The sequence below is a fragment of the Corythoichthys intestinalis genome, chromosome 14 (assembly GCF_030265065.1).
Source record: "Corythoichthys intestinalis isolate RoL2023-P3 chromosome 14, ASM3026506v1, whole genome shotgun sequence".
NCBI lineage: Eukaryota > Metazoa > Chordata > Actinopteri > Syngnathiformes > Syngnathidae > Corythoichthys > Corythoichthys intestinalis.
Genome location: NC_080408.1, coordinates 26,497,915 through 26,522,719, shown reverse-complemented (window position 1 = coordinate 26,522,719; position 24,805 = coordinate 26,497,915). Strand labels below are relative to the sequence as shown.

Genomic DNA, 24,805 nt, shown 5'->3' with positions numbered 1-24,805 from the left:
GCCTCTCTAATCTTTTCAAGTAGGAGAACTTGAACAATTGGTTCGTTGACTAAATACTTATTTGCCCCACTGTATGATGTCTGTTGACACTAAAGAGTTAAGAGCAGCAAAAACTCTCCTGTCATTCACGGATTGCTGCGTCTTTAAAACACAAAGCTGACCCACGGGAGATGTGCTAGTGCCACATTTAAAGGGAATGAGAGGAACCACAGAACAGATTTAAAATTGTGCGCTGCACCAGTCATGAAAATAGAGCCCTTCATCTGTAATGCACTAACCTGCTGTCCGTCTCTCCCTGGCTTTCCAGGAATTCCTGGCGGTCCTTTTGGACCTCTTGCTCCTGGTTGAATTTGCCCAGGTAGAAGAGTGGGCCCAGGAGGGCCAGGTGAGCCTGGTGGTCCAGAATCCCCCGGCTCTCCTTTTAAGGTATGCTTTACAAGAACCTAAGAGTTAAATCGTTACGTATTTTTACAACAGGTGAATACACAATTTAAAGAACAGATTAAAACAAAAATATTATTATATATTAATAGGAACTGACATCTTCAGATACTTCCCCGGGCTCGTCTGTCTGCTGAGGCCCTAAAAATGTCAATGTACAAAATTATGACCACCATGATGAATTTGTTATTATTATTAATTATAATAGTATCATAATATTAGAAAGTACAGCAAGAAAAAAAAAAAACCACTTAGATTTCACAGTCATTCGTTTTACCCTTTTGCAAGACCTCTTCATTGGCCTCAATTGAGGTCTGGTGATCTGAATTTTTTTCATTCTCCATCTTTGGAGCCTCTGTTGGTGGTGCTCTAATTGGAGCAGTGTTTCCCTGTTAGAAAGTATAAGTTAGTAAATGCAAAAAATTAAAACACTATAAAAGTGCATCACAATAAAAAGTTTGATTAGTAATGACCAGTGTTGTTTTCGTCAACGATGACTATAACGAAAATATTTTGTTAACGAGGATTTTTTTTCATGACAATGACGAGACGATAACGAGCTAAAAACGTGCCTTGGGAGACCAAAATGTAACGACATGAATGCCACTTTTCGTCTGACGAGACTAGAACGAAACGACACTATCATCGGCATAAATTAATGTTTATGATAGATGTCATTAAGTGTCATCCAACAAATGTTGTGACTAACTCCATTTATGTCCAGCTCGGATCTTTTACATCCATTCAAAAGTGAGACAATTTGCCGGATGACACAAAACAATATGTCATAGCCATTCATTAATGCTCATGGCAGTGTCATGTCATAATTATGATAGTCTTACGATAATCTTATGGCGCCACTGTCAAATAAAGTGTTACTAAATACCATAACTAGCAATTAATGAAACAACTGGAACAGTAACTGAAGAAATAATTAGCACAGAACATATAGTATTTTGATTGTTATTTGCATCTGTAGCGCTGCAATGCATTCTAGGAACATTGTTGACAGCAGGTGGCAGCAGAGGTTGACTGTCTCCCCCAGGGGGGGCAGTGATGGTCAAATGAAGCTTCTCGAAGCGATGAAGCTTTGCAGCAAATTGGTGCAAAGCTTATCGGTTAATATCTTTTGGTGTAACTATCCCATAATACAGTGAGGACAGCTGCAGCTTATAGTCCAGTGCTGCTTATCAATGAACAAACGCTGCTTTCGAGTCAAATTTGGTGGCTGGCGACTTATAGTCAGGTGCGCCTTATAGTCTGAAAATTATGGTGACTTAGTTAATAAGCGCAATTTGCACCAGTTTGACAGTTAAATAAAAATAGCATCGAAATCTGAGACTCATTTTGAAAACCTGCACAATGTTGGGGAAACCCTGACAAAATGTAGCACACTAGCAATTTAGTCATGTTCAAACCAAAACTATATTGACTTTCTGACTCAGTGACATTTGAATTTCCTTTGAGGATTCAAGGAGAGGGACGGGATGAAATGGTATGTTTAGGGTCAGGCTGACTTCCCAAATGTGGGAGGAAGAAAGACGACAAACAGGCACGTATTTTCTTGGATCTGGGTTTTTCTTCTGTTCATGGTAAAACCTTCTATTTCATGCCATTGATAGAAAAAGCTAGGCAATCATCACTCAAATCATTAACTTGTGCAGAATTCCAAAACATGCTACCATTCTTCAGTATTATTGAGGTGCATTATTGTCATGAGGAATAACGGAATAGACCTTACACGCAAAATCTAAATGTTGGATTGATTTTAACTCACTGGCAGCCATTGATGGTGATATTTAAACCAAGTCTATTTAAAAAATATGCTGTTAATAGTGTACCATAAGGTAACTTTGGTATATTATTATACAGTGGTACCTCTACATACAGAGTTAATTCATTCCACGACATTGTAAGTCGATGTTGAGCATGATTTTCCCATAAGAATACATTATAATTCCATTAATTCGTTCCACAGCCCGAAAACCCATACTAAATCCATAATAAATACTGCTGGTACTATTGCAAATAACAATTAGAGAGCTAAACATAAATTATGAATAAAAATCATAATAATAATATGATAATAGGAATAATATTAATAATAAAATTTTAATAATTTAATGAGTCGGGTTCTAATGTGGCGGCTGTGTTTTGCGTGGTGTATCTGAACGCACCGCGTGGCTAACATGACAGAGTGAGAAAGGACTTTTTTACTTTCACTTTTCATGTTCAGCTGCGGTGGACACTAGGCATGTTGTGTTGCACAAATTCTGAAATAAATGATTAAAAACTTGACGAAGCTGGCGATTTTTTTGGCGATGTTACAATAATATTTTTTAATAATTGTCACCTTAACTTATTAATACTCATTTCTCCAAAAACGTATAAAAACATTCTATTTTTAATTGTTCCAGTGTCCCAAAAACGTATTTATACGTCTTTTACATTTACATTACATTCTAGGTTCTGATGCAAGTTCTCTCCAAAGCACAACGCCAAAAATCCATTTTAAAGCAATAAAACTAGCCACTGGAGGGCAGTAGCGCATTTGGTAAGAACTCATATCGAACCGTGAAAGAAAATGAATGAAGACAAATAGTCAGGAAGCGGAAGTTGGAAGAAGTAAGAAGCGTGAGAAAAATGTGGAGAACGATGTAAACTCAAGGCACATGCCCCACACAAGTTCCCTAGGTGAATTCTGTTATGAGGTAGTGGTCACTACAAGAGAAGGAAAGAAGAAAGAAAAAAATCTATCTTGATGAGATAGACAGGCGGTGATGAGGGAAAAATTTAACCCGTCTGCCGATACAGCCGCGGCCACAACAGCGTCATCTTTCTGTTCAATAGTTTAGTTATGTGTAAATAAATTGTTACTTATGTTATTTTGTAGAAGGAAAACATTATTCAGATGTTTGGGATGTCAAAAAAGCAAAAAAATAGCTGTGTTAAAGTCAAAGTTATGTTTGAAATGTATGCTTTTAAAAAAGCTCAATTCCTCTGTTTTTTTCATCAGAAATTGGAAAATTGCTCAAACTAAGCAATCTTAAAGATTGTGCGTCAAAGTGATCGTATGTCAAGGTACCACTGTATTTAGGGTTAATGAATTAAATCATCGTTTGCCATTGAGGGGCGGGCAGCGTTCATCCCAGTTCAAATGGATTTGATGTAGATTACTGTCAATGGCGGTGAATGAGTTAACATACATGCAATTTCTCTATAAATAACAATAAAAAACTGTAATATACCTGTGCAGCTCCATGTTTATTTCTTTCTGTTTTCTTTATTTCTTCTTCTGTCTCTCTGTCATCCAGACCATCATCACCACTGGCATATCCAGAAGCCTTTAATGGGCACATAACATGAAGAGGAAAAATAAACTTGGAGGAATGTAAATATCATATTACACAATGATTATAAAAAAAAAAAAAAACAACTCACCAACATCTTCAAATCAGACAAATTTACTTTAGTTCAGAAATTGGACAAATATACTTTAGATTCAGGAAAAAAAGATAACTTTTCATTATAGTTTTGACCACACAATGTTTAAAATTACAAAATTAAGATAGTCAACTCCAACCCCACGTTGCACTTGATGCTTTGTCATCAGGTTTGAGACCCTTGAAGGTAGAAGAGCGCTATACAGTACGTAAGTATAAGCCCGTGTACCATAATTTTTCTACAAAATGATGTAATTGCACTCGTGTCTGACTGAAAAATGTATTGAGTAATAAATTCTGTGTCCTTTTTTTTTATTTTATAAAATGGATCAGGACATCTCACCAATGGCAGAACTACTGTATATGTATATTTTTTGTACTGCATATACTTCTCACATCAGGATCGTCATCCTCACACTGTTCCTCGGCTGCCCTGGGATCATCTTTGATAACCAGCTGCTGAATAGCCCCCTGTAGAGATATTGCAAACACTAATCAATAAATGCTAATGGTAAAACATATACACTTCATACAATGAGGGCTCCTCTTATAATGCATCTATACTCTGTTCTTCAGGAAAAATGTGTCAGAAGAGGAAGAAAGTCTAGTTGGCTGTCACTCAAGAATTTAGATCATGTAGTATCTGACATTTTAAACAGTGCTTACAATGCATGTAATAATATTGTGTCTGTAATATAGTAATGTGAGCCAAATTTGTACAAGATTATACTGTATGTAGAATCTACACGCTTCCTATTATTGGCATCATGTACCAATGTGTTTATTATGATTGTGTTGATTAGTAAATCTTCGTCAGAACAATATATTTCAGAGGGCTGTTAAACTTTTAATTTCTTCAAATTGAAATAAAGTATTTTAAACATTTTTAAACCCTATAAAACAACTTATATCAAGTGAAAAACAGTAAAAAAAAAAAAAAAAAAAAAAAAAAAAAGGCTTTATGATTGTTAGAGTAAATGCTAATCAATTCTCAATGTTTGGACAGCTAAATATTCCTTACTGTCCTTTATTGCGCACAACTACAGTATTTAACTTCAAGCAAACTGGCTCACAGTGAATGACAACTCACAAGCTGATATATGGTGGAAAACACTCAGGTGACTTGAAGTTCCACTCTGAGACCCCCAATTTGGCCAACTTTAAAAATTGTCCGATTTGCATGTGTGATACTGATACATCATTGGAAAGCTTAAAATCTCAATTTTTGGGGGGACGAAATTTTTTGAACAGGAGGGCATTAAAAAAAAAAAAAAAAGTTTTTTAAAGAGCAAAACTATCTGGAGGTGAGAGCATGCGAGACCAGAATTACAGACGCCATGGCTTTAACGAGATATTATCGCGTACTTACCTTTGTTTCGATCCAAAAAATCTATGTAGCATGTATCACTGAGTGTCAAGACACAGCTGTGAATGGCCACAGCTGTTTTTGGGGGGGATTTTATGGATGAAACATAGTAATATAACAAGGGTCGCGATGCAGAAATCGCAGACATCAAGGAGTGGTTGAGATTTTTTCATATATTTACCCTTTTAAATGTTTTTTTTTCTTCTTCTTCAATTTTTCTATGTTTGGATCGATTATTTATCATCTAACATATCGGAGAAAATGTGACAGTAACAAAAAAATACAATTAAGCGATAGTTATGAGGTAGATATCCGTGCCTTTTTTACAGAAACAATTTTTTTTAAACTGTGACGTCATTTGTTTAAAAGTTTAAAATATGCGAGTGAATTTAAAAAAAAAAAATTTTTTTTTAAACGAAATATTAGACATCAATTAATGATTCTAAGCTAAAATGACAGACATTTTGAATAATAAATATCATTAATTACCTTCATTTTATGGCTGGGTTGAAACAAAAGCGGTTGCGCGACGTCTGTAAACGGGGGTTTCCAGGGTCAAACGGACAAATTAAAAATAGTTCCGGGGCTTAACGTGCCATGAATCTGCTATGGCAACATATAGACATATTGTTCTATCAAACACAACAATTGTTTTGGCTTAAAACACAGCAGTTTCTTTTAAAGAGGAGTGCAAGAGCAGAAACGGCTTTTTCAGTCTTGTTTGTGTTTTCCGCCATATATAATAGAGGAGGAGGAACATACAAAATCGTTGTGTCTTTTCTTTAGAAGAAAAGAAAACACTAATAACTGCAAAATCACATTGTGAACACACACTGAAAAGCTAGCTAGCTTAAAAGGACGTTGCACCGCCTCCTGAAAATACAAAAATATTTTGTGCCTCACACCCACACAAAAACAAACTCTCCGTCAATAAATGGTAGTCGATATCTCTTAAAATTGTCTATCTTTGTCTCATTATCTCCATCTCTGTCCGCCTTGCTTTTATCCCTGTTAAGTACTTTTGACGGTTTTTCACTGCACTTCATACTACAAGCTAAATGCGCACAATCTGACAATGAGAGCGCCACTGCCATCTGCTGTGGTGCGTGTGCAATTACACTTTATTCCAAAACGGCTAAACAAACAAACAAACAAACAAACAAACAAACAAACAAACAAACAAACAAAAGTACTGACAACTGAATTAGCCAAATATTCAAACATCTTGGACGGAAAGGCAATGTTGTTGCAATTATGTCACTGAAATTGTCTTCAATCCTTTTCTCTGAAAAGATGTTAGGTAAAGCCTGGCTTATCCTGATTTCATTTGTAAGAGCAGATATAGGTTGTGATTTTAATGAAGATAAGTATTCATCCATGTGGACTATTCCTACAGGTGATGCAGATGGGACACAATACAAGAACAGCGTCTTCTCTTTTCTCTTCCTACAAGCGGTTTGCTATTTGTAAAGTTGCAGTTCATCCAAAAGTGCCCACTGAGTATAGTCAGGACTCTTCTACACCAAATTCATCCATGCATGTACCTTTCCTTATGAATTTGGACACACTTATGCTGGAACAGAAATGTTTCTTCAACGTTTGTATACATATACTGTACATGACGCTAATGATTTCTTTGATAAGACCAAAGCTAATCTTAATGGGATGTTTGACTTCCTCATCCCACATCTTCTTACTCCCCCACTTTCCTCATTGGAAACTACTCCACTACCCACTTCTTCTTTGTTTGTACTTAAAAAAATGTCAACAAATCAACAGAATAGATATTTGCATTCCTAAGGATCTTCAGCGGTCATGACATACAGTATTATTGGTGCTGTAGCACAACCTACATTGGACATGTGCTGAATACACAACTGGCAGTCTTGTCTTTCCAATAAACCAAATATGTCTATTTTCCACTTACCACAAACCTCTCGAGGCCTGTACTTCCTGCATTTGCAACAAAAAGGCCCGAATAAGGTGAAAAAGTGAGTCGTTCCGGCCTTCGATGGAAGGCTGCTCTCTCAGCTTCGCCACAGTCCATGTAGAGACGCACCTCATTGTGCTCCACAACAACCTACAACGCCAAAGGATAAACACTAAAACACTAAAACTTGCTCAGTACTTTGACGTTTTCTGGCACCCACATTAAATATTCTTCATTTTTTTAAATGGATCTTATTTGTTTCATTGTTGTCTCTTGTAACTATGGGAACATTATTTTTAATAAACATTATATTTCAAATAATAATGATTATTCATGAAACAAGTGTCGCGTAAAATACATGCCACTGTGTAAACACAACCTTTTTTAGCATAGTAAAAGAACCAGTGAATTACATTATCAGGAGTGGGTAGTAGGGCGTTACATGTACTCTGTTACATTTGCTTGAGAAACTTTTGATAAAAATGTACTTATAAGAGTAGTTTTACTAAACCGTACTTGTTACTTTTACTTGAGTAGATTTGTGCAGAAAAAAACACTACACTCACTTCGCAACTTTGGGCTACACAACAGTAGATTTATTTAATTAATTTTGCCAGCGATGCCATGAGTAGCTGTACCAATGAGACATCGCAACATTAATCACGTGACTCCATTATACCAATAAGACGCAAGCTTGCCCTTCTATGATCACGCCAGCCTGTTCACTCACGTTGCGTCTTGAAAGTGCAGTAAAAAATGAAGTATTCGACAAGGAGCGCTGCCCTCAACATGACTTGAAAGCGAGGATTTAAACCTCTCTCCTAGTTTTTATTTGGCACTGATTCACCACGGAAAACCAGAGATATGATCCTTTTAATTTCATAATAGTAACTATGAAGGAACTATTCACTATTCAAACTAGAAGGTATTTTCTCCACTAGAGGGCACTCATGCTTTTTGGACGAATAATGCTTCATTTCTGTCTCTTGTCGGAATTTTTTTTTTTTTTTTTGTATTTCATTGTTTTAATGTGGTTATGTAAAGGGTTATTGTACAGTATCATTATAACAACAGTTCATATAGATATGTTTGTGCTGAGAGAAAAAAAATACCATTGTTTAAAAATAAATAAATGAATAAATCAAAAACAAGGAGTTAGTGTTACTCGTTACTTGAGTATTCTTTTCACTGGATACTTTTTTTTACTTGTACTTGAGTAAATTTTTTTGGGCTCCTCTACCCACCTCTGCACATTATATGATGGACTTGACATCAGTTTTCAAAAAAACCGGGAATAAATAAAGCATGCTACGCCTTGATTGAACATTACACTATACCTTATGTAACCTTGTTATGTATAAGGCCTATGATTAAAGTAATACTTATTTCCATAAGTGTCCTTTTTTCCTTGTAGTGACAATTAGCCAAACAGCTAGCTGCTACTCCTTAGAGCAGGGGTTCTCATTATGATCACAACGCCATTGTGGGTTTATCGTGACATCAAAAAAAAAAAAAAAAGGGTTTTAACTAGGGTTGTTCTGATAATGTTTTTTTGCTCCCGATCCCGGTCGTTTTAGTTTGAGTATCTGCCGATCCTGATATTTCCCGATGCGATTGCTTTTTTTTGCTCCCGATTCAATTCCAATCATTCCCGATAATTTTTCTCGATCGTATGCATTTTGGCAATGCATTAAGAAAAAAACTAATAAAACTCGGACGAATATATACATTCAACATACAGTACATAAGTACTGTATTTGTTTATTATGACAATAAATCCTCAAAATGGCATTTACATTATTAACATTCTTTCTGTGAGAGGGATCCACAGATAGAAAGACTTGTGACTTTGTATATTGTGACTAAATATTGCCGTCTAGTGTATTTGTTGAGCTTTCAGTAAATGATACTGAAGGCCATGCCCAATGCATGATGGGAAGTGGAACCATGACAAGTGAAACCACGACTGTGCGTAGTGCTACCAATTCATATATCTTTTCTGCGATGGATTTTAATTCAAGGTGTTAATAAAAAGATCAATTGCTACCTTGCCTCCCCACAATGCTCTATTTCTATTTCTAATCGTAGGGAGAGGGATTGTAAGGCTTTAGCCAATTTAAATAATGTTCCAAAAGCTGCCAAGATTCACTCTACTCATTTTACGCTGCCTGTTAGCTCTCTATAATGGCAAAATGGCGTAATTACAGATGGAGCGCGACAATGCGTGAGTGGGTCGTGCAGTGCATGCATTAATTGCGTTAAACATTTTAACGTGATACATTTTAAAAAAAATAAATTACTGCCGTTATTGGGATCAATTTGATAACCCTACCTTAGACCTAAACTAAAGACTCTGGATAAGTGTAACATATTATGTCTATAACGTTAAATACAATTAGAAAACGATTTAATTAAAATATATACAGTATATATATTTTAAAAAAGGCATGGCCGATATTTTTTTGCCGATTCCGATACTTTGAAAATGACGTGATCGGACCTGATCGATCGGCATCGATCAGGACATCTCTAGTTTTAACCTTCTTAGACCTGAGCATGCTGCTGAAGGACATGACACGTTTGCATCTCTAAATTAATAAATATACTGAATTGAGTTGCTATTACCACTTCTGGGAAACTTTACCCTTCAAAATCAAATCATGAGGTTTAGCACGCCCTCTTTGCTATTTTTGGCTCTTAGAAAATGGCTGAGACAAAACGCAACTTCAAAAAGGCAAAAATAAGTGCTCATTTCTCATCAAAAACAATGATGGCTCTTAGAAAATGGCTGAGACAAAACACAACTTCAAAAAGGCAAAAATAAGTGCTCATTTCTCATCAAAAACAATGAAACATTAAAATTAAAATAAACAATAAAAGTATGAAATATCTCCGATTAAAAAATTACACTTTGTTCATGTATTTGAAGGGAGTAAAAATCAGATTTTTTTTTTGCCCAGCAAAAAAATGTGGGTCTAAAAGGGTTAAATGAAAGGTTTTTTTTTTTTTTTTTTTTTCATGTACATAGTAAATTATGTTGTGAGCAACATATGTGGTTATGCAACACCCGCGGTTAGGGTAAATCGCGGAAGGTTGTCTTCTTGAAAAGTACATCTAGGAGCAAAAAACAATGAGCACCCCCCTGCCTTCGAGACAGTATAGCTTGGCAACATTGTTACTTGCTGCAACCCAGTTTCTGCTATTACGCCAAAATTACAAATACCGTACCAAATAAATCCTTTACTGTAATAAAACGTGTCCCATAGTTTTGCAAATCGAGCTAATCAAGCCTTTGCAAGCTTATTATATACTATTATTGACTAATATGTAGAAAATCCAAAAAGTGAAGACTTCCATCTATCCCATCCATTATCTACTCATTATGTTTTTCAATAATTTCAAAGATAAAATCTCCTCCAATTCTGTAATGATCCTAATTTTCCCTCAAAGAATTGCTTGCTGTACAACTTACAGTAAAGCGAGTCCACTGGTCCGTCATGTCTGGGACCTTGAAGGCAGCAGCTTTTTGGCTGTGGGATGGCTGCTTGCTGTCAGTGTAGTATAATAAGATATTCTGAAAACCTGCATGGACTGGAGTAAGGGCCAAGCCCAACTCAACCACCTTTTGGCGGGCATCTGTGATGGCAAATAGAGTGCCTCCTCTCTGGCTGGCTGGTCGGATCTAAAGTCAATTAAAGATAACAATTAATAGATTAGTATTAAAACAATCAATTTAATTAAACAATGTAAAAACATAAAGTAACTAAAGTTGCAGAAAATTAAAAATATTACATATTACAAGGGGGCGTAAATTGTATTATGTGTATTTATAATTCTATAACGTGTCAAAGGAGGCTTCAAATTCATAAATTCTAAATTTTTACCGTGACAATGATGGCGAAGTCGATGTAGAATGGGTCTGGTACAAAGGCCTTGGTGAGCCTGCCTATGTTGGCTTCAGGCCCAAAATGGTAAGCTGGAAACCCCTCAAAACCAGGCGTGAAGGAGACAGAAGGAGGGAGGGGCATGCCAATTAACGCTGTCAAGTCCACATGACTTCCGAAGCTTAGCTCTGACAGAAACAAACAATGCAAAACCTGAGAGGTGTGTTGTCACATTTTGTCAAATTGTTATCCGTTAAATGCACCCTATAAATAGAATCATGCAGAAGCCAGGATTTTATTTTTTAAAGCTCTAATCACTGTAGTAAAGTTTCCGAGGTCCTTCCGCTTTACTTCCACATCTCTGCTCGCGACTTCCGTTTTACACTTTCTCCAATCAAAACAACAGTGGAGCTGGAGTGGCAATACTCATCAAAATCCCTCAAAAAAGAACATTTGGAAATGTCGCATCTATCTGCCATCATCACGACATGGGAGGACAACATGAAGAAATGGCTAAGAGTCACCACAACCAAAATAGTTTAGTATTCTATTGATTTAATGGCAGTGGATGGAAACACAATCAGGGACCTGAAAATCTCCTAAACATCCAATTGAATGTGTCCAAATACATGAATATGGGAATTTTGTGCTCGTGAAGGCAGATGTGGAACCAAAAAAAGGTGCCACCACAAAGCAGTAACAGGTACATTTATGTTCAGTTTGACTACAATTATGTGTGTTGTGTCACAGCTGAGACATCATTAGCCTGCATTAGCTTCAACGATAAATAAATGGAAAACAAACACTCATATACTACAAGTCATACATGGGCTTTTTACCCCTTAATGCATATATTCAAGCATTACACATTTTTTGTTTGATGGTTAGCAGGTGGAAAACGCTGTTAGGAAAGGGAAGACAACTTGATGTGCCTCACAACAACACTTACATTGATGGACATTCAGTATATCGAGACTACGTGTATTCTACCTGATGATGGAAGGCTCAATTTACAGTGGTATGAAAAAGTATCTGAACCTTTTGGAATTTCTCACATTTTTGCATAAAATCACCATCAAATGTGATCTGGTCTTTGTCAAAATCACACTGATGTAAAAACAGTGTCTGCCTTAACTAAAACCACCCAAACATTTATAGGTTTTCATATTTTGATAAAGATAGTATGCAAACAATGACAGAATGGGGGAAAGATAAGTAAGTGAACCATCACATTTAATATTTTGTGCCCCCCCCCCCCCCCCCCCCCATTGGCAGCAATAACTTCAACCAGACGCTTCCTGTAGCTGCAGATCAGTTTGGCATATCAATCAGGACTAATCTTGGCCCATTCTTCCCTACAAAACTGCTGTAGTTCAGTCAGATTCCTGGGATGTCTGGCAAATCGCTGTCTTTAGGTCATGCCACAGCATCTCAATGGGGTTCAAGTCTGGACTTTGACTTAGCCACTCCAGAACGTGTATTTTGTTCTTCTGAAACCATTCTGAAGTTGATTTACTTCTGTGCTTTGGATCATTGTCTTGGTGCAGCATCCATCCATCCTCTTTTTAGTTTCAACTGTCTGACAGAGGGCCTCAGGTTTTCCTGCAAAACATCCTGATAAACTTTTGAATTCATTCTGCCATTAATGATTTCAAGTTGTCCAGGCCCTGAGGCAGCGAAACAGCCCCAAATCCTGATGCCCCCTCCAACATGCTTCACGGTGGGGATGAGGTGTTGAAGTTGGTGGGCTGTTCCATTTTTTCTTCTACACATGAAGTTGTGTGTTACTCCAAAAAAATTCAACTTTGATTTCATCAGTCCACAAAATATTTTGCCAAAACGTCTGTGGAGTGTCCAAGTGCCTTTTGCCAAATATTAAACGAGCAACAATGTTTTTTTTTTAGACAGAAGAGGCGTCCTCCGTTGAGTCCTCCCATGAACACCATTCTTAGCCATAGTTTTACATATAGTTGATGTGTGCACAGAGATATTGGACAGTGCTAGTGATTTCTGTAAGTCTTTAGTAGACAATCTACGGTTCTTTTTTTTTTTCCTCTCTGAGTATTCTGCGCTGAACTCTTGGTGTCATCTTTTGTGGACGGCCACTCCCTGAGAAAGAAGCAGCAGTGCCAAACTCTCTCCATTTGTAGACAACTTCGCTGACTGTCGAATGACGAACATCCAGACTTGTAGAGATGGTTTTGTATCCTTTCCCAGCTTTATACAAATAAACAATCCTTGATCGCAGGTCTTCAGACAGCTCTTTTTTCCGAGCCATGATGGACATCAGACAATGCTTCTTATCAAGACAATTCTTACTAGGTGTGTGTTTTATAGTGGGCAGGCAGCTTTAAACCACTCATGCCTGTTTGGTAAATATTGGTTTGTAACAACAAAATATGTGTCAACCCTTCTGCATTCGGCAGCTGTAATATTATTTGTAATTTTGCCTCATTTTGGTCACTCAAGTGGCTGGCGTATCAATATACGTTAACACAGGCTGCACACCTTGTTAGAATTTTGTCCACGAACGATCAAATGCACAACACAGAAAGTCCTGTTTCTTCATCTACGTTGTGCTGAATCCATTTTTTGAGATTCCTTGGGTTCTTTTGGTTTGATTTTGCAGTTTTAACTTTGTCTACACACTGCTCACTTCAAACGCACTTCATGTTGTTCGGTCTAAACCGGAAGTCCGTAGCAGAAAATGTCAAGGATGGCGCCGGCCATGTTCTGCTCATGAAACTTGTCCATAGCACATTCCACTAATCTGTCCTGGTAACGGCATGCTGTGAATCAGTGATAATTTATTCCCATGTTAAAGTACTAGAATTAATGCCTGTTCATTGACCAGGTTAGTGTAGTTACAATAAGCACTGGTGAATCATCCTGATTTTCGTTTGACTTGATTTGATGCTAACACTACTGTTAATGTATCACTGCTCGTCCTTGCAAGGAGATAATAAACCCAACTCATGATTTCCCAATGTGTCGCAATTATGCTATTTTGTGCATACTTATGTGTAGATGGCCCCACATTCTTTTTATTCCACACTGCCATTGAGCCTGTCTCCCATTCTGACCAACTCTCACCTCTGCATTCCAACCTACATCACCCCTGCTACAGTATTTATATCTACAGTCACGCACACACATTCTCGGTTGCTATCCAAGTGAGGACTTATTGACACAAAACATCTCCTAATCCTCCCCCTTAACCTCGAGCATCACAAATGAACAATCGCAATGAGGCCAATGTTAACCCCAAACGTCTCTTAATCATCGAAGTTACAGGCCTAGCGCTTGACAGGGGGCCACACACACTATTTTTTCAGCTATATGAACAAATGCTACAGATTACACTAGACATGGCAAGGATTTGGGGGTCTAATTTATCAGCCTGACCAACCGGAAACGTACCTGATTAGAAGCTTTAGTGTTTGTATATGAGGAAGGGAGGGGGGGGGAATTGACAATAGATGTGCCTCTATACATACTCAAACCACGATACATGCTCAGATGTTTTTTAAAGCTGGTGTTAAAAAAACGGAAAGAAAAGTATGCATTCATAATCATAAAAACAATATGTCCACGTTCTTATTATTAGATACAACTGTGTCGTGCGACAGACCTGCTTCTTGTGTATGCAACAGTATGGCTGGGTTATTCCAAAATTGGAGGACATTTCACATGCATATGGCGGAAAACACAGACAAGGCTGAAAAAGCAGTTTCTGCTCTTGCACTCCTCTTTAAAAGAAACTGCTGTATTTTAAGCCATAACAACTGTTGTGTTTGATAGAACAATATGTCTATTTTCTGCCATTGCAGATTCATGGCACATTAGGCCCCCAAACTATTTTTAATTTGTCCGTTTTACCCTGGAAACCCCCATTTACAGACGTCGCGCAACTGCTTTTGTTTCAACCCAGCCAGGAAACGAAGGTAATGAATTATATTTATTATTCAAAATGTCCGTCATTTTTCGCTTAGATTCATTAATGGATGTCTAATATTTCGTTTCCAAAAATAAAAAAACGACTTTGAAAAATTATTCACTAGCATATTTTACTTTTTAAAAAATTATGTCACAATGAAAAAAATGGTGTCTGTAAAAAAGTCACGGATATCGACCTCATAACTATTGCTTAATTGTATTTTTTTGTTACTGTTGCATTTTCTCCAATATGTTAGATGATAAATAATCGATCCAAGCAAAGAAAAATTGAAACAAAAAGTTTAAAAGGGTAAATATATGACAAAGAAAATCTCGACCACTCCTTGATGTCTGCGATTTCTGGATCGCGACCCTTGTTATATTACCATGTTTCACCCATAAAATCCCAAAGAAATCCAGCTGTGGCCATTCAGAGCTGTGTCTTGACCCTCAGTGATACATGCTACATGGCGTTTTTGGATCTAAACAAGGTAAGTACGCGATAATATCTCGTTAAAGTCATGGCATCTGTAATTCTGCTCTCGTGTGCTCTCACCCCCAGAAAGGATTTTGCTGTTTAAAAAGAATTTTTTAAAAAATGCCCTTGTGTTCAAAATTTTACTTCCCCCAGAAAATTGAGATTTTAAGCTTTCCAATCATGTATCACACATGCATATGGGACAATTTTGAAATTTGGCCAATTTGGGGGTCTCAGAGCGGAACTTTAAGTCACGTGAGTGTTTTCCGTCAAATCTGTTTTATTATTGCAAGCAATGAATCACCTGATACACTGCACTTGAAATCATCAGTTTCCCAAAACAATGAATCAAGCAAGTGTAAGCATTCATCTCTATGATTAATATTCTATAAAATATTGGTAGTTAGCCCAAACTGAATGTCTCATTCTACCTCATAAAATCCTGTTGTGCTGATGGTCAGATAAAGGTTCATTTTTTCTTTACATATTGAGATATTATAAGTGAGTGTTAGGTTTTGTGTTTGGTTTCTCCTTGTGTGACTTGTCCCTGTGATTACCCATTGCTCTCACGTGTGTGTGTTTTCCCAGTGTATCCTGCAATCTGCATCCACCTGTGTTACCCAGCTGTTCCTCGTCTCGTTACCCCTTGTCTGCGTATATAATGACCCAGTTTCTTGTCACTCCTTGTTGCGTCATTGTCTATGTCCGTCTTTGCAAACTTCAAGTCCGTTCCAAGCCCTCGTGTACCAGTCCCTCTGATTTAAGTAAGTTTTGTTTGAATCTTGCCCTTTGATCCCCAGTGGTTTTGTTTGTACTTTGTGCTTTTGTTAGTTATAATTAAAACCATTTTTTGAGTTCTCTGCCACCTGCCTTGCGTTTTTGTTTCTCTGCATTTGGGTCCACACCACCTGCCTGCCCGCGCATTCCCTGACAGTGACTTTGTCCTCTTGGTCAGCAGTAACTTCTAGCTGGCTTCTACCAACATAAGTACAGATTTGAAATGCTGTTACCAGCTGCAACCTTGTTACTGTGATTATGCAAGTATTGTAAACACCAAATAAAACATGGAAAATGTGCAAAAAAGACCGGTGCATCTCTTGTGTTAGGCGAATGGAAACAGTGCAGTGGGTTAGCATCTCATCAACCAACTTTTTTTTGTTTGTTTGTTTGTTACATTTGTGTACAACAGGACATATGAATTTTGGTTGTCAATATCCTAATCCAAAGTCCCAACAAATGTTCTACTACTGCCCCATATCCTTAATCATCAAGACGACAAAAATTCTAAATCCCAACACGAACTTTAACCTCTTAAAGTCACCATTACCCTGATCAAAGTGAACAAACGCATTACGATACAGAACCTGAGTCACACTAAGCTCTCTCTTTAAATGAACGATTTGTTTTTACCGCTAGAAATGTAAAAGTGACTGAAATGCAAAGTCCTAAATCTCATTTTTGAATGTATGCCAAATGTCAAATTATGTAACATTACCTTCATAAAGACTCATGTATGTCGATTTACCAATTCAGTACATCTATGACCTGCAAAACCTGCCCTTTAAGTGTAGACATTTTAGTCATTCAGGAGATTAATTAGGGTTAATGCTTCATGAACAAATGTCAGTTCAATCAGAATTTGCATGTTTTCCATAAATCTGTCAGCCATTAAGCTAACTTTGGACCACAATTTCTACATAAAGTCTCTCAAATTGCACCTAATCCTCATCATGTTGGCCACATGAACGCTTGATCAGCTTGGCCAGATTTAAAAAAAAAAAAAAAAAAATGTGTTGCCACACATAACCTTTTAAACCCACCTTGACCCTGTCATGCCACACAAAAGCTTCCCGCTGTTTGGCCCACTCCTCCAAGATTTCTCAGGCTCCCAAAGATTTAGTGCAATGCACATTAGTGTACAGCTATGTCACATACCAGCATGCTACCGGAGCAAAAGCAAGCTCTTCAAGAAAGAAAGGAAGTCTGTGTGCCAGTATTCTAACCAATTTGTCCAGAAGATTATCAAATATTGTCCAACAACACAAGTTATTTTTATCTCGGTGTAATTTCATTTGCTAAAAGGTAATCCAAAGTGAATATTGCTATTCCACTGACAGTCTTAAAGATGCCCAAGTATTCTCATTCATCCACATCATTTCTTTCTCAGGGCATTGAATCGTTTGTAACAGAACAGTTCTGTTTGGAAGACATTCTCCCTACTCATCTGAGTCAGCTTTATCAGTTCATCCACAAGACTACCGTAATTTTCGGACTATAAGCCGCTACTTTTTCCCGTCATTATGAATCCTGCAGTTTATAGTCCAGTGGGGATCATCTAATGATTTATTTGGGTTAATAGGTGACACTTTTATTTGACAGTGATGTCATAAGACTGTCATAATTATGACATGACACTATAATGGGCATTACTAAATACTTATGACAGATGTCATTAAGTGTCATCTGGCAAATTATGTCACTAACTCCATTTATGTCCAGCTTGGATCTTTTACATCCATTCAAAAGTGAGATAATTTTCCAGACAACACTGAATGGGATCTGTTATAAGCATTCATTAATGCTCATGACAGTGTCATGTCATAATTATGATTGTCTAATGACAATCTTATGGTGCCACTGTCAAATAAGGTGTTACAAAATACCATAACTAGCAAATAATGTAACAACTGGAACAGTCACTGAAGAAATAATGAGCACAAAACATGAATTTTGACTCTTATTTACATCTGTAGCGCTGCAATGCATGCTCAGAGGCATGTTGGACAACAACAGTTTTGCCAGCAGAGTTTGACTGTCTCCCCCAAGGGAGCATTGGTGGCCAAATGAAGCCTCTCGAAGCAATGGATGGTGGTTCATTTGGGTTTATGACAGTCGTATGATGCCGCTGTCAAATAAAGTGTTACTGGTTAATATCTTTTGGTCTAAATATCCCATAATACAGTTAGGGCAGCTGAGGCTTATAGTCATTTGCGCCTTATAGTGCGAAAATTACGGTACTTAGGACAGCAGTCACCAGTGGTCCAACAGTAGCACAATGTCAGTGTTGACCCAACTACACTCACACACAAATTGATGAGTCCTGTTGGGATTAGAGGCAGAACATCATCAAGAATACAGTTCAATGAAGAAAGCAGTCAGTGAGATTTTGAATTAAATCTTCAGAACCCCCCCCCCCCCCACCCACAAAAAACGACAAAAATAGCTCAGACAAAAAAAAAATCCATTGTAAATATGATACTTCCTTCCACAACCAGATAATAAAATAGAATAAGATCAAATTAAATTCAGGATATTCACCCTATTCAACCCTAGAAAGCAAAGGAACACTGAACTCATGATAAAAAATTTATTGGAATGCAATAATAATGAGTCACATTGTCATGTCAAAATATCATGACAACAAAAAACATCTGACACCCTCCACTTTGTACACTCACCACTCTTCCAGTGTTTCAGTGGTTTGAAATTGGATCTTGCATTACTGCTCATCACAACTGTAGTCACATCTGGAGGTAGCGTTCCCCGGAAAGAAATAGACCCATCTGGGTTGAGAACTGACATCCCAGCCTCAGTTGGGATGGCACTACTGAAAGTAGTTCCTGGTTTTTCGTCCTCATTTCCCACCCATGCTTTTGTCCCTCGCATATCTGAGGGGCTCGGTGACGTTATGGATGGAGTAGAGGGGCTGAAGGTGCTCTTGGGGCTACTCCAGAAGAAATTCCACCACTGTGCTTGTGCAGGTATGCACAAGAGGAGGAAAAGAGTAAGAGCGATGCAAAGAGCACCCATTTTCCTTTCTGTGTGTACCGAAGTGCAACAAGGTAGATCCGGTGAAGTTTAGGAATGATGCACTTCTCCAAAAAGCTGCACATGCAGGGTCATTAAGAAATGGTCCAACAGATGAAGAAATGTGAACAATCTTCTACCTTCTCAGTGTCCCTGCTCCATCTCCTCCCAGGGTTTTTAACCTCCCTCTCTTTTTTGCCTCACTCTTTCCCCGCCTCACTCTGCAATTAGTGACTGCCCCTATTCTAGCCCTCCACAACACAGCAGACCTGATTTTCACTCCCTTGTCTCTTCACTCGAGTGGAAGGACAGATTTGAGAGAGTTCTCATTACGCTTTCCTTCTATTCCTCATGTTCTGTTTGCACACTTTAGTCATCTAACTCTCGCTCCACATAAAGATGAACGTCACAAGTTAACACTTTTGGCATGTTCAGTATGTACGTGTATATACCATATTTCAATTGTAATCTGTATGGAAATGTTGCTAAATATAGCAAGTACTACACAGGGTTATGGTGATCCCCCGTCAGTCATAAGGGTAACCAATTATACATGATTTTAAGAGTGTAATATACAGAGGTGGGAATTTCTTGGTACCTTATGATACGATACAATTTGTGATAAAAAGCTTACAATAACAACGATTTCACGATATGGTGATACAATGATTATCGATACATTTGTCAGGAAATCATTCGAGGATATTCTACAAAACATCTAATAAACAGAAAAACAAGCTATTTTCATCCTTCTGCTGTAAGTGTATCTCTAGCAGAGCCTCCCTCACGTCCCATTAGGCAAACCAGGCAATTGCCTAGGGCCCCCAGCCAGCAGGGGCCCCAAGAGGGCCAACAGATTTAGCACAAGCAGCTTTACTGCGCAGTGCCAGGGAAAGTCTTGTGTCTGAGTTCCCTGAAAGGGGCCCGTTCACTAGCTCTACTCTCCCCCACTCCCTCATGTGACTCAGAGTGAGAGTGAGAGGCGATTTTGCTTTTTTTTTTATTGGTGTGTATCCAAAATGAAGGGGAGTTATCCTTCTGGAAGCGACAAAAGAAAGAAAAAAAAAGCAGAAGAGGAGAAAAGGAAGCAAGACAGCGGTGAGTGTTACTGTAGTTTTATGTCCTAATGTAGTAGAAGCCGGGCACTTTGAGTGTCCTAAAAAGCGCTCTATGAGACCGAGGCGTTATCATACTTTTATTAAATATGCTATTGCTCCTAGTCCAACTGTCCCCCCTTGCTTGCACACGCTCAAAGGGCCCCATGTTGCTTGTTGCCTGTGGAACATTTTTTTCAGGCCCCTACAGAAAACTGGACAAGCGGCTGGAAAAGATATTTTAACACTTTAAATTTGCCCAACCACATCCACTTCATGCCCACAAAACACTTTAGATTCTCTTGCCCAGGTACGATCACACCCACAGCAACCCACTATCTTCCGCCCCTGATACAGAGGGTGCCCACTCACAGACACGCTCTGCCCACCCAAATAAAACTGGATGTAGTACTCACGACAGTCTGGGCACCGCGTATGGTATCCCATTCATATAGTACTGATATGTTCTAAATTTTAACCTTTGTGTTGTTACCTCCTCTTTCACCTTAAGACAAAAAAAAAAAAAAAAAAAAAGAAGAAGAAATGAAAATATTGTTTTTGTTCCTAGGGGGCACTATAAACATTTACGCATATTTTGATTTTTTTTTTCCATTTTATCAAAGTTTTCACCAGTGTTCACCTGGCTGTTGAGTTTGGTGAGTTTTGAAGCACTCTGAGGGGGTCAAAGTGGGGGTCAAAGTAGGGGTCAAAGTAGGGCTCAAAGCGTTGGCGGGACAAAGAATGACTGCTAGGGGGCGCTGCATAGTGTATTTGGAATTTGTCTTTACACGGTATCAAAGATTGCACCTGTCTTTACCTGCCTGCCGATTTTGGTGCATTTTCTCTTGCGCCGCCATATCTGTCAGAACTGCTTCAGCCTTACAGTCCAACCAGAACCCTTAGATCAGCTGACCACCTGCTTCTAGAAGTCCCAAGATCAAGGCTGAAGCTTAGGGGTGACTGTGCATTTGTAGTGATGGTGCCCAGGCTGTGGAACCAATTTCCACTTACTTTTAGACAGGCCCCTTCACTTACGGATTTTAAATCACGCCTTAAAACATTTTATTTTTCTTCAGCTTTTAATGTGCAATGACTGTTTCTTTATTTTATTTTTGTGTTTATCTTTGAAAGTTAACTTATTTTGCTGTTTTATGGTATGTAAAGCACTTTGGTCTCATTGGCGGATTTTTTAAATGTGTTATACAAATAAAGTTGATTGATTGATTGAAGCATTCTAAGGGGGTCAAATTGAGCTCAAAGGAGCTGCGGAACAAAGAATAAACATAATAATAATAATAAAAACGAGGAACCACAATAGTTTACCTAAAAAAAACATTGTCACCTTCATGTCCATACTGTTCAGTTATGGATATGTTCTAAGTCAAATAAAATCAAATCAACTTTTATTTGTTTATACTAGGGCTGTCAAACGATTAAAATTTTTAATCGAGTTAATTACAGCTTAAAAATTAATTAATCGTAATTAATCGCAATTCAAACCATCTATAAAATATGCTATATTTTTCTGTAAATTATATATATATATTCTGTAAAATAAACTCTTGGAATGGAAAGATAAGACACAAGATGGATATATACATTCAACATACGGTACATAAGGACTGTATTTGTTTATTATAACAATAAATCAACAAGATGACATTAACATTATTAACATTGTGTTAAAGCGATCCATGGATAGAAAGACTTGTAGTTCTTAAAAGATAAATGTTAGTACAAGTTATAGAAATTTTATATTAAAACCCCTCTTAATGTTTTCATTTTAATAAAATTTGTTAAATTTTCAATCAAAAAATAAACAAGTAGCCTGCCATTGTTGATGTCAATAATTACTTACAAAATGCTCATGGGTGCTGAAGCCTATAAAATCAGTCGCACCCAAGCGCCAGCAGAGGGTGGCAAAACTCCATAAAACACAATTAACAAGTGGGCATTTCACTGTACTGTCATTTAAATCTGTCTGAGCGGGACATGTGCGTTAATTGCGTCAAATATTTTAACGTGATTAATTACAAAAATTAATTACCGCCCGTTAACGCGATAATTTTAACAGCCCTAGTTTAAACCAAATCACAACAACAGTTATCTCACGGAGAAAAAACATGTTTTAAGGTGCAGTAGCCCTACGCTGGATTTCGACCTACTTGAGCATTGTAGCTTTTTTTTTGGATGCACTTTAAGTCTTTTCTGTTCCAAACAAAACAATGTTAATAAAGTTATACTTTATTGTAAGTTCATCTACATTATTTTTTTCTTTAGTGTTAACAAGGACAGAATATTATGCAGAGGTGTACTTATAATAATTTTATAGACAAATGATATTATTTACAGTGGCAGCAGAGAGTTTAGGGAAGGGGTGCAAGAAACGTTTATGTCTTCTGGGGTGGCCGTAAGAGAAAATACTTTAATTGAGAAGCACTGTCCTAGGCGCACCTTTATAGTAAAATGACTAATTAAATTGGTTGTGCATCCTAGTAGCAAAAATCAATGACCGTTTTAAATACAGTAAAATTAATACAGTGAATATAGTGGCATCAACATAACTGTTCAGTACTCAAACTATGTGCAGTGTTTCCCACCAATGAACGAGACTGTGGCGGTCTCGTTTGGGCCCGCCACAGTCTCGTTTGCACCCCCCCCCCCAACGCCGGGAAAAAAAAAAAAAAAATTAATCAGATGCGTCAGTCAGCCGATTACACAGCTGTAGCCCACTCCACTCTACTACCCGCGTGAGCGAGAGCAGCATTTTAGAGTAGTATTTTATTTATTTAAGAGACGCAAGGGGAACGAGTAGGAAGAATGGGAGAACGAGCGAGATAGCGAGAGATAGCGGTCGCATGTCTTAGCAGCCCGCTGTTATTTTGTTATTGTTTTTCTTTATTATTGTTACCACGCAGTGGTTACTTTGGAATCGCTGCATTCGCGGCCATTTTTAACGTTATGCGCATGCGCAAAACCGCAAGGTAGCAATTTTTGTTGGGTTGCAAATTTTGTCAGAACACCGTCTTGGACGGAAAGCAAACTTTGATTGAACTTGCGCGGAGAGGCGGGGCCCAAAATAAAGCCTTGCTCTATTTTCAGAGCGTTGGTCACAGTAAAGTATTTATTAGTTCAAGCAGAGTAAAATGATACATATTCATGGTACAAGAACGTCGTTTCCGTGTCCATCGATTGGTAAGAAAAGGCTGTTTGTACGAGTGACGTGTGGGCGCTCCCGTCGGGGGGACATTTCGCGTGGAGTGGCTATTTTTCGGCACAACTCCGACGCGCCAACTTCAGACAGGAGTTGGATAAATGCCCCCCCCCCCCCCCCCCCCCAATTTCGCCAGCTCTGGGACACTCGAAAAATGACTCTCATACCTCTCCTTGCTAAGTTAATGGTACCTCGATGTGCGTTTGTGTGGAAATTTAGTTCACGAACAACGGGGAAAAAACTATTCACCTTCCCACCGAATCAAGAAAAACTCTTTACACGGCCATTAGAATTCCCCCAGTCCTGTAAATGGGTCAGTTGACAGAAGGACTGTTATTGTTGTGGTAATGTAGTACTTATGAGGGTCAAATAAAAAGGAAAAAGGAGGGCTACGACGGCGGTCTGAAACCCGCGGCTCTTGGGCCGCATGCGGCTCTTTAGTGCTGCTTCGGAGCTTTTTTTTTTTTTTTTTTTTTTAATGGAAAAAGATGGGGGAGGGAAATATATATTTTCTTTGAATAGGATTTCTAGGAGGACAAACATGATACAAACATTCTTTCAATTCATTAATATTGTAATGAAGTTAAACTTGTGGTGTCATTGTACAACAGAGTAGTCACGTGGTGCGCTATAGGATCCACTGCAGGGAAAATAAACATTTAATCATGAAGGCTAATTATGTATTTCTAGCCAACTTAGTCATTTTTATAGTAGGCTAATATAGCTAGTATTGATAATTATAAGGCTTGTACAAGGCTTTTAATTTTTTGCTGCTCCAGACATACTGTATCAGTTTTTTTTTTTTTTTGGGGGGGGGGGGGGGGTGTCAAATATGGCTCTTTCAACAGTTTGGGTTGCCAACCCTGAGTCACTATGAGATGTAAGTCGTACTATTGCTACGAGAAAAAAAGTCTCATTATTACATAGGGTAACGTAGCTGTAATCAGCAACGCATTTTACATACATGTACCGTAGCTGAGAGCTATAACATTAGCCTAGCTAATGAAATATTTCAAATATATCTTTGTTATGGTTCTTCTTGGGGGAAAAAAAATAATGAAAAAAAAAAAAAAAAAATCTCCGTGGCACGACATGGTTTGGCTGTCCGACTCCGATGCAGCCCACCACCACAGTTTCAAAAAATCCTATGGTCAGAGACCCTCCCACCACAGTCTCCTAAAATCCTGTGGGAAACACTGTATGTGGTATGTA

General features: G+C 38.0%; 1 protein-coding gene across 8 annotated transcripts in view; it reads right to left on the bottom strand.

Annotated features, from left to right (window-relative positions):
• Window positions 1-24,805, bottom strand: part of col15a1b (collagen, type XV, alpha 1b) — a 99,027-nt gene that overhangs the window by 36,117 nt on the left and 38,105 nt on the right. For 4 of the 8 annotated variants that reach the window (XM_057856830.1, XM_057856831.1, XM_057856829.1 and 1 more), the window contains 8 exons: window positions 11,065-11,252; window positions 10,653-10,862; window positions 7,178-7,330; window positions 4,281-4,355; window positions 3,690-3,785; window positions 719-830; window positions 542-582; window positions 279-443 (listed from right to left, as the gene is read on the bottom strand). In XM_057856830.1, the coding sequence (XP_057712813.1) occupies window positions 279-443; window positions 542-582; window positions 719-830; window positions 3,690-3,785; window positions 4,281-4,355; window positions 7,178-7,330; window positions 10,653-10,862; window positions 11,065-11,252 (1,040 nt within the window). Of the gene's footprint in view, window positions 1-278; window positions 444-541; window positions 583-718; window positions 831-3,689; window positions 3,786-4,280; window positions 4,356-5,739; window positions 6,196-7,177; window positions 7,331-10,652; window positions 10,863-11,064; window positions 11,253-18,936; window positions 19,513-24,805 lie in introns of those variants that run through there. The other 4 variants (XM_057856825.1, XM_057856826.1, XM_057856827.1 and 1 more) reach the window with 4 other exon arrangements.